We start from the raw sequence: 10,673 nt of genomic DNA, 5'->3' as shown, positions 1-10,673 counted from the left end.
CTTTAAGTTCAAACTTTCTTAAAAATACCCAAGTTGGTATAAAAATTAATCATTAACAACAAAATCTATAGGGTTATAATGGAAATAAATACTAATGCTTAATTTGACTTAAATAATATTTTCAAAAAATAAGGCAGTTGCATAAGGAATTATTTTAAAATCGCCCAAACGAGACACATGATGAACATTGCCTCAGCATAAGGCAATCTGGCCCAAGCAAGCATCGCCAAGGCATAAGGCAAATCATTTTGAGGCGAGGTGAACCATTTATCATCCAATCATTCGAGAATTATCAAGGAGGTTTTTGAAGGCAAAGCACTTGTGTAGAGAGATGGGATCACCAAGAATAAATAACTTGAAGCAATATTCCAATTAGTGCGAGGAATGACTTGAAGCGAGTATTGCCCTAACAATTTCCTAATTGCCTAATCTGACCAAATGAAACCACAAAAAGACATCTAGCCAAATCAAAGATTTTTATTTAGTCTACTCAAGGTTACAAAAAAAACCAAATCAAACAATGCTTAGGACTTGGCCAAAAAATTTCATACATCTTAGGTTAAAAAAAAAAATCTATTTTTGTTCTCGTAACAACAAGGTGAGGTAGACAAGTCTAGTAGCTAGTGAACGGAGTCCTCATGGTTATTCATTTTCATCTTAGGCTTGAAAACCTCAAGACATAAAGCTTAGAAGAAATCCCTAATCTCTGAATGCCTCACTTGTTCTCCTATGCAGTATTTGAAACGTTCAGTTATAAGTAAGGAGGTAGAGTTCAAACTGTCATAATGGACCTTAAGCTCAATTTCCAACCTCGTCATTTCTTGAACCTTTGTATGTCGTTGATTGCATGATTGGCAATATTGGTTTCAAAGTGATTTCAGGCTAGACCAAAGATATGCATCTTCAGCCGAATAAATAGCCACATGAGCAAGGATCTCCATGCAGATGTTGTGCTTCCTAGGAGCCAAATGGAAAAATTCCAATAGTTTGGCGACCCACCTGCTGACCATCAGGAAGGTGGTGGACATTGCCTCAATCATGCTAACCCTGATGAGGGGATTCCACTTCAGCCTTATTAGCCAAAAGCAAAACTTCCTCAGAGAGTAATGAGGATAACCCCATAGCATCTTTGGATGAGCAAGTGAAGGCAAAGAGGTGGCCTCTCCCTATGAATCCTAGAGGAGAGAATTGAATAACACCTCCATAGAGGCCCCAACCTACATTTAAGAATAATAATTAGTTCCATGGAATGCTTTCCTAGGAAAGGGTGAATTGTCTGCCTATAAAGAAGATGAAGTCGGATTACCCACAGCCTAACAGAATGGATATGAGAACCTAGAAGAGGCTAAAGCTATGAAAGAGAGAAGGAAAAGGGGGTTAAATAGAGCATAGTGAAGCAAAAACTCTATAAATTTAAACACTCTAGTCGCAAAGGATATGAAATGCGATCACACCGAATAGCATACAATTAAAAAAGTTGAAGAGAGGAGTAGGTGATTGAAAGTCTCCGTCTATCCTTCCCTTGCTAGAAGTTCATTCGCCCAAGAATGTACTCACCTATGAAAATCCACCTCAACTCATGAGTTGAATAAAGACGAACATGAAAACAACAAAATACTAAGGTGAGTCATGAACTTCTCATGGTAAATGTATCACCAAACCGCCTATAGGATTGACCGCAAGAACTTTCCAAATAGATATTGCTTGGAAAGAAGGAAATGAGTCAACGCCAATTGCGACAAAGTGCCAACATTGAAGGATGCCTTATTCATGCTAAGAATGTTTGTCAATTATTAGACAAATTAAGGATAGTTATGTTTTGAGCACGATTTGAGACATAAGTATAACTCCAAATTTGACTTCAAAAGGATATAAATTGGTCTATAGCCTATCTTGTAAAGGATAATCAATTTCATACATAAATACTATTCTTAATGCTAAAACAAACCCGTGTCAATTTATCTCTCTTTTGCCCTTTCTCTTATTTCTATTGAGCTTTGTGGAGCCTAATTGCCTTCAATCTGGATGATGACTCAACTTTTCTTTAATGAGATATTTCTATCTTAAGGTTAACCTGTTTTGTAGCACACATTCAAAACCTTGTGCACAGCATATAAAACGATTGTTTTTTGGGTGATTAGATTAAGTCGTCACACTTTGCGAAAGAGCGAGAGAGAGAGTATTGTACCGCCGCACTCTCTATATTTTCTTCCTGATAATAGTGAAATCCTTGCAACTTCATGGACGTAAGCAAAATACTGTCTTGTACGTATGATTGATTTTTCTTTGGCATGTATTTTTTTTCTATTTTGTTTCTCACGAGTTTCGGGAATTTGTTGTTAATTCCCAACAATTTCTTATCCCCTCAATCTATTCATTCTCCAACTCATTCTTTTCTCCTCTAATATGTGTTTGATAACCCTCTTCTTCTTCTCTCTCCTTTTTTCACGGCATCTGACTTCTACAACTCTCTCATATCTTATTTTGTGAGGCACCTCTTGTAAAATAGGACAGTTATCCCGACACCTCTAAGGGGGGTTGACATACCAGAGTCTTCTTCATCCAATTCATCATCTATCTTAATCACATCATCATTTAAAAAGTGATTGGTTTATTATCTAGCAGCCAAATAATTTTTTTTTTAAAAAAAACTATAACCTTTTTTCCTCACACATGAAATGGCACAATATGACACCATTTTGGGGAGGACTGCACAATTTAACTTAAAAATTTGCAACAAATAGTTCTGTTTTTTTGTAATAAAAAAATTATGTTTTGATTTTTCAAAATTGAGGACAAATCTAGTCATTGCTTTTTAAGTCATTTCATGTGTCTAGGACAAAATAGTCAAACTTTTTTAAAATTGCATTTTGCTACTTGATAAATTAAAAGAATAGGATGTAAGTCTCATAGAAATCAAAATTTTTAAAAAAAATTTTAAAACATTTAACAATGTATCTTTTTGTCAAAACTCAAGTAAACCAGTATCTTTGTGCCAAAGCTCACTTGAAAGTTTACTTACATTTATTTGCATTTGGATGTTATTTATGGAGCCTTTTTAATTATATGCATGTGTTTTACTGGCATGAAAATTCATATGTAATAGACTCTTTGTTTATTTTTCTTGACTCATCAATCCTAACTACAACATATAAAAAGGCCACTACAGGCCACAATCATGCTCACATACCAATCAAAAAAATTTCAAAGAGAATGTAACCACATTTATTTGATCTTAAATTTTTTTTAATAAAGAGGACCAAATAATAAAATAAGCGTCGTTATGTTTAAATAATAAACAGTACTATTATTTTTTAACAAAATGCACCATTCCAACTATTGCCTTGTAACTAGGGACAAATATGAATAAAATTAAAACCTACTGAAAATAATTTTTTTTTTTTTTTAAATTTGTTGAAATGACAAGTGAAAATCTATTGCATATTCAGTTCAATATTTTTTAAAAAAATTAATGAAAATAACAATAATAAAAATAAGAATAAGAACAATAATACGAGCAGACATTCTAATAGTGAAGTTCAGAAAAGTAGAAGTAATTCTCATGCGTCTTGTGAACTCCAAAAGCTTTTTTACATAACCATTTCCTATTTTTCATTACAACTCACTGCGTAAACAATCAATTCCTGATAATATAGTTCTATTTATTTTCATTTATCTTCGTAGGCACATTCTTTGCACCAATTATCAGTCCGGATCAATAAATTTTATTTTCTACTTCTTATCAACCACAATTAATCATTAATCCCTAAAAAGTACTGAGCAACTCTTTCTATACATATACGCGAGACCACGGCAAGTATCTTTTCTATATTTCCCAACAGGTAATGAAAGGTAATGACGCCCCAGACTTGTAGCAGTAACATTCATAATTTCATTATAAATGAACTAAAATATATTTATGTATATATATATTTTCCCAGCGCATTTCTACAATTTTGGGGTTTTCTCCCACCCTAAATCAACTCCAAGAACAAAGCTTCCTGTTTGCTGGTCAGGCCAAGTTCATTGAGAGAGGAAGCACACTCCGCATCGCTGAAAGCTCGTCGAGGATATGGCCTCACCTGTCAATTTAAGGTACAGCAGCATTAGATTAAGTAAAATCACATGCACAAATGCACCAGGATGCATCGTCTTTCTTTTCTTGTAACCATAACCATACACAAAGGGTTTTTCATTGTTATCCACAAATTTCACAAATAGTTTCATCTATAGTTCTCAAAGGCATCAATCTATGTTGTAGCATGTTAACACACCGACATCCAAAGTAATCGGCCCAAAGTAGTTTCAGTAAGAAGTCTCTCCCACAATATTGGATTAATACTAGATCTGAATGTTATTCAGACAAAAGTCTGTTAATAGTAATGCAGCTCCGAATCTGGTGTTATATGATAGCATAAAGAAGAAAAAGAAAAAAAAGAGAAATGTAAGATAAATTATGTATATCAGTGGAGGAAATAACAGTGTAGGGAAGACAATGGGGATTCTCTACAATAACATTGTCAATTAATTGAAAGAGATATAGTGTCGTTTGGTGGCACATTTGTTTTGCATACGAAATATCACAGGTGAAAAAATTCTTCCATCATTTAAAAGTGAGACAAAATATTCTTAAAAAAGATTTAAATTTAACTAAAATTATATTAATTTGCATGTGGAAAAAACTTCTTTTCGTTGGCTTAGCATTTGAACCTGAAAATTTTGCGAACTACGAATAATGTCAATCATTTTTGCACAAAAACATCTTTATCTTTTTTGAATAAGATAATGTTCATTTGATTGAATCTTGAAAAAAAGATGTATCTTGAAAAAATTCAGATCAATTAAATCCCTCTAGCATCTTTACAAACTATTGGCATCTTCTAAAACTATGGAAAAATGTGACTATTATTTAAATGAACAATAAACCTAATTTATAAAAGATAAATATTAAGACGATCGTGTACCAATGTTGACTTCATTTGAAATTAGAATAAACTTAGAAATTAACTGCTAAACCAGGTACAAAATATATATATATCAAGTGAAAATTTTCAGTCAAGAAAATGTACAGATTACATTAATAAAAATAAAACAAAACATGCGACAAAGATTTAATTAAATAAAATTACATTAAGATAAATACAATGTTGTACTCAGTTGAGCATTCATTAAATTTTTGGTGAAAGTTTCATTGATTTAACCATTGAAGTTCAATAAATAACTTACAGCCATCATTGATTATCACTATCTATCAAAATGCTAGTTACGCCAAAAAGTTTAAAAATTGTCCTTCTGAGGAGAGGTAAGGATCCAAAAATCAAGTTGTCGTATTATTGTCTTTAAAAAATGAAAACGAGGGATTGTATCTTGTATTTTTTATACTCAAAAATGTGTTTAGATAGCGGTCTTCAGAATAGTTTCTAGGAATGGAAGTAGTGAAACCGCATTTGGTTAAGGTTGATCCAAGGAGCAATGTGTTAATAAAACAATAATTATTATCATCATCATCATCATTAATATTAATAAAAAGTCGGTTCTACCCCACACATTGTATCCTCATTGTATACAGAAACTATATATAAAAACACAGGAAACACCTTAAAATCGTTTCTGAAAAACTTGCATTTTTCAAGAGTGTTCTTGGATACACTTCCAAAAACAAATTTTTAGAGAACCCTTAACCAAATTCAAATTTTGTGTATTCTTTATATCCTCCTCAGCACTGTTAAATTCCTTCTCACTATCTCATTCCAAGTTGTTTTAAGTCTACCCCCTAACTCTTCTTTCTTTTTTTAAACAATCCAGTACTCCAACCTAGACCATTCACAACAATCTAGCTCACTCATCCTTACTAGTGCACTACTTTGATCTATGTTTCAAATGCCCAAGCCATGTAAGCTGCCCACCATTATCTTATCTTCTATCAGTGCTATGCCTAATTTATTGTGAATTTGTTCATTCCTTTGTTTATCCTTCAATGTGATACCTTTCATACACCTTAGCATTTGCATTTCAACAACTTTTTCTTCTTGGATATGCATTTCTTAGTTGCTTAGCTTTCTGACCCATATAGCATGACTGGGTCTTATAATCATCATATAGACTAAAGCACTCCATTTTACCCAACCTTCTTTAACATGTACTACATCCTCTTCAATTTCTCATTCCGCTTGCATAATAGATCCAAGACATCTAAATCTACTGATACTGTTGAATTATTGATTATTAAGTTTAAATATTCCTCCTCACATGGGTGAAATTACATTTCATATATTCTATATTAATTATACTTGTCTTAAAACCTCTACACTCTAAAACTATTCTCCATAATTCCAACTTAGATTCTAGTCCACTTCAGCTTTCATCAATCAAAACAATATCATTTGCAAAAATAGAATGCCATGGGATCTCATTTTGAAATTCTTCATGACTTCATCAATCACCAAAGCAAACAAATAGGGGCTCAAAGAAGAACTTTGATGTACACCTATTGTAATTGGCAATTCTTTACTCTCCCCCTATAGTCCTAACGATAGTTGTTAGTCATTCATACAGCATACTCCTTTCTTTTCTAAAGCCTACCATAAAACCTCCATAGGTACTCTATCATATGTTCTCTATGTCAATAAAAACCATATGCAAGTCCCTCCTCCTTGCCATTAATCTTCTTAGGAGATAAATAACTTATGATGTCAATCCCCTACTCATAAATTTTCCAAGACCCTTGTTCCTATCCAAACCAAACAAATAAATTAAGGAAAACCCAATAGGTCATCTTCTAAAACTAAAATTATCATAAAATGTCATAAATCATTAAAATGAATAATAAATTTGATCAAAGGAATGTGAACTATTTGCAGTGATGTGGGGTTTATGGTAGGAGGGCAATGCACAAATTTTTTCAGGGATAAAATTAAACAGGCAGCTGGTTTGGGAGAAGATTCATTATTTGGCCTCTTTATGGTGCGTTGGATCCAGATGCTTTATGTCCATTTGGAACTTGAAAAATATTGAGGAAAGGAAAGGAAAATATAAAGGATTTCACTTTCACATGTTTGGTTGTCAAGGTAAGTAAAAAAAAAAAAAAAAACAAATCAATAAACAAAATTTTAATTTTACACATCCTTAACATTTGGTTTTTGTTAATTTTTAACCACATTAGAATAATTTTTCATTTTTAGTGATATTTGATATAAAGAGAAAATATTGTGGAAAATAAATTCCTTTCTTATTTTTCTTTCCTCCTTTTTTATTTTTCTTTCCTTTACTTTTCTCAAGCAAAATTCTTGATCCAAACTGACCCTTAAGTAAGCGAGTTTTTCAAAAATTTGGAAAAATAGGAGGAATTTTTTGTTTATTTTTTTGTGTGTTTTTAGTTTTCTGGATTTTTCCAGAATTTTGATGAGAGATTTCCTATTCTCCTCTATGTAAATTCTTCTCTTTCTAATGAAATCTCTTCTTTTGCTATCCAAAAAAAAATGAACAATAAATTTGATTTTATATTAAAATAAATATTCAAAACACAATCATGCATTTAGAAGCGCTCTCCATATATAAGTTAAAAAATTAATAAATAAATAAATAAATAACAACAACAACAAAAAACAAAAAACAAGGATCCTTACTTTTGCAAGGGTAGGGGGAGGGTTGTCGCAATGTATGCAGCCTTACCCTAGCTTTTATGCCGAAAGACTATTTTCTTGAACTCAAGCCCGTGTAACATTATAAATTCAGAAGTCCAAATTTAGATGCTACCAAAGAAATTTTTAATTTCTTCAAAATATCTTAAAACATACCTTGAAATTTGTTGTATGGAAAAAGTCAACTAATTTCAACAAATCATGAGCTTCCACATCACTTGTGATAGTTTTCTTGTGACGAACAGCAAGATGTTGGCCTACTAAGGCTTAATATCGGTTTTGATGATAACAAACAAAGGAATCTAATTGTGCATTCAAGTGAAGTTTCAGGTTTTATATCTTACAAGCAAAATGATAGCACAATGGATCTTATTTAAAGCTTACAAGCCATGAAGAATAAAAGCTAAATGAAGATTGGCTCAAGCTTGGATGAAGTTAAAGCTTCAAGACATGAAGACACTTTTTATTTTATGTATATTGTATTAGAAGTCTCATGTAAGTAGTTAATTTTAAGATTGTGTACGAAGCTCATAGGATAAATCTGGTCCTAGAGACCTATTTCAAAAACTTGGAAAATGTCTTTTCAAAGTTGAAATATGTTTTTAAAAGAACACAAAAGAGTTTTGAATTAATTTCACAACAAACTAAACAAACTGGTCTGGAATCAGTGTGTTCAGGTGACCGGGCTTTTGGGTTAGGCGGCCGAACTGGTACTGCCATGGAAGAAGCCCAGACAGTGTAGGTTCGGGCGACTGAAGGGCTACTGCTTGTTTTGAAATTCCTATTTCTTAACGGTTCAGGCAACTGAAGTATCATGGTTTAAGTTTTAAACAGCGCGATTTATTACCGTTTTGAGAATATATTATTTCCAAACTTTGAGAAAACGGTCAGATTTCAAAGCCCACTATTTAAGGGATACCCCAATCGTGTTAGGGCAACGCCAATCAAATCCAATCGCACAAAAATCATTCATCGATTTCAAACCCTAAAGCTGTTGTGCGCTTCTTCACTGCTGAAAGCAAAACTCCGGTTTTCATATTTCTCAACCCAAAACACCCTAGATTTCTCTTGAGCTTCATTACATCTTGTTATTGAGAGTGCTTTAGTCATTTTATATTGTACAAATATGCTCTTCTGAGAGAGTATTCTAACTGTATGAAAATCTGCTGTATTGCTTTTTGACCTTTCGATTCAGGGATAGATACGAACTAGCAAGAGGAGTGTTCTTACTAGAGAGGTGTTTCTACCTACTGCAAAAAGAGAGAGGAAACTCCACCTATTTAACGAAGAGAGTAAAGAAAATCCTCACAGCGGGTTACTTGAGGCAAGGACATAGGCAGGCCGCCGAACCTTGTAAAAAATTGGTTTCTTCTTTCCCTTATCTCTTAAATTTCTCGCACATATAAATTGATATTTATCTGTTTGAATGGTTTATTGATTTGGGATTGGTATGAATGCTTAGATAGATTTGTGGATGTATAAAATGATTGAAATACATATTGAAATCAAACGCTGCTGCAGTTGCAAATTCTGAATTGATTTAATTGACAGAGATAATTTCTTTTTGGTTGATTATTTGGTCAAATACAAGAAGAATATTTGCTTGGTTAAATTTGTTGGGACTGTTTGATATTGACATATTCATTGCTTAAACTCAAGATTAATATTTGTATGGTTAAATATCTATTCACCTATATTAATCTGCTGGAAATAAAATAAGCCTTATGTTTTGAGTATATACATTTAGGATTGCTCATTGGTATAGTCATTTGCTGTTTAATTTTTCATTGGTGATTGAAATAAAAAGGGGACATGATAAATAAGTTTCAAAATAAATCAAGCTTCCGCACATTAAAAGTTTAAAATACCCGGTTCCCCCCCCCCCCCCTTGGGACTTCAACATCACTTTCACAAGACTTTTTTCAAAATATTGAATCAACAAACCTACTACTGATATCCTACTATAGATGTATGTACATCACATAATAGTTCAACACCAACTTTACTTGATGATTTTCAAGTCAATAAGGACTCCCTATAATTTTTTTCACCCATACAACATAACTTCCTAAGATTTTTTATTTTAAGAAGAATTGAGGTCTATTAGTAAATATAATATAGTCAAATATCAAATAAAAACTTATTTTCTTATAGAAGAATACTTTATAGTTAATTTTTATTTTTTTTTTTTTTTTGAAAAAGCCTAGTTTCAAGAAGATATTATCAATTTGTTTAAAATATCATTTTAATGATAAGATGAAATTTGAAGTTTTTCTTCTAAATTTAGGTAAAACAGGGTTTAATCTTTTTTTATAGCAAAACAAGGGTTTGATTTTTCTAAATTTTTAACTTAAAAAAATGTAATTCACTAGTACTATATGTTATAAATATCATGCTTTAGTTATGGCAAGAAAATTATAAATTCCTATTAATAATTCAGAGTTCTCCTATTGTAATTTCTAAACTTGATTATCACAATCAATAATCTGTTGACAAAAATATTTAATCTATATTAAAATTTTAGTTCTCACTCTGAAATTTTGGATAGATACGCAAGATTATTTACTTGCAATCACTTTGGATGCATAATATTTTTTATGAGTAAATAGAGTCCCAAGTTCAATCTTTAGTCAATTAAATGAAAGATAATTTTTACAAAAGTTTCACAATTACGTGAACTTATTACTTTTTTCCTTTTAACCCAAAAAGATAAAAGTTAGAATTTTAGAGAACTCCAACACAACCAACATCTAAAGTTAAAACAGTTGAATTTAGCATAGTCAACCGAATTTCCAGTTAGACTTGTTAAAGATGATGATTTTCTTCAATATCAAACCAGAGCATAAAAGTAGTCATTTGGCATGCAAATGTCATAGTTGGCCTAAAACTTATCTGGTTATTTTGATTCAAGGGCATCACCAAAGAGCATCAAGAATAACCAAAAAACACACAGATGAAATATTACCAGTCTGTAAGTGCCAGGCTTGACTCCTTTACCAACATCAATGAAGTCAAAAAGGGACTGCAAAACAA

General features: G+C 32.0%; 1 protein-coding gene across 1 annotated transcript in view; it reads right to left on the bottom strand.

The window, feature by feature from the left end:
* Positions 1–3,692: 3,692 nt before the first annotated feature.
* LOC131164011 (plant UBX domain-containing protein 8) overlaps positions 3,693–10,673 on the bottom strand; it is a 50,052-nt gene continuing 43,071 nt past the window's right edge. Inside the window, exons 10-11 of the mRNA XM_058120905.1 lie at positions 10,606–10,662; positions 3,693–4,082 (exon numbers count right to left, since the gene is read on the bottom strand). Coding sequence (XP_057976888.1) covers positions 3,975–4,082; positions 10,606–10,662 — 165 coding nt within the window. The 3' untranslated portion in view covers positions 3,693–3,974. The remainder of the gene's footprint in view (positions 4,083–10,605; positions 10,663–10,673) is intronic.

This window comes from Malania oleifera, chromosome 9, assembly GCF_029873635.1.
Source record: "Malania oleifera isolate guangnan ecotype guangnan chromosome 9, ASM2987363v1, whole genome shotgun sequence".
Taxonomy (NCBI): domain Eukaryota; kingdom Viridiplantae; phylum Streptophyta; class Magnoliopsida; order Santalales; family Ximeniaceae; genus Malania; species Malania oleifera.
Note: the sequence above shows the minus strand (reverse complement) of the source record. Positions and strands in the feature narration are given on the sequence as shown.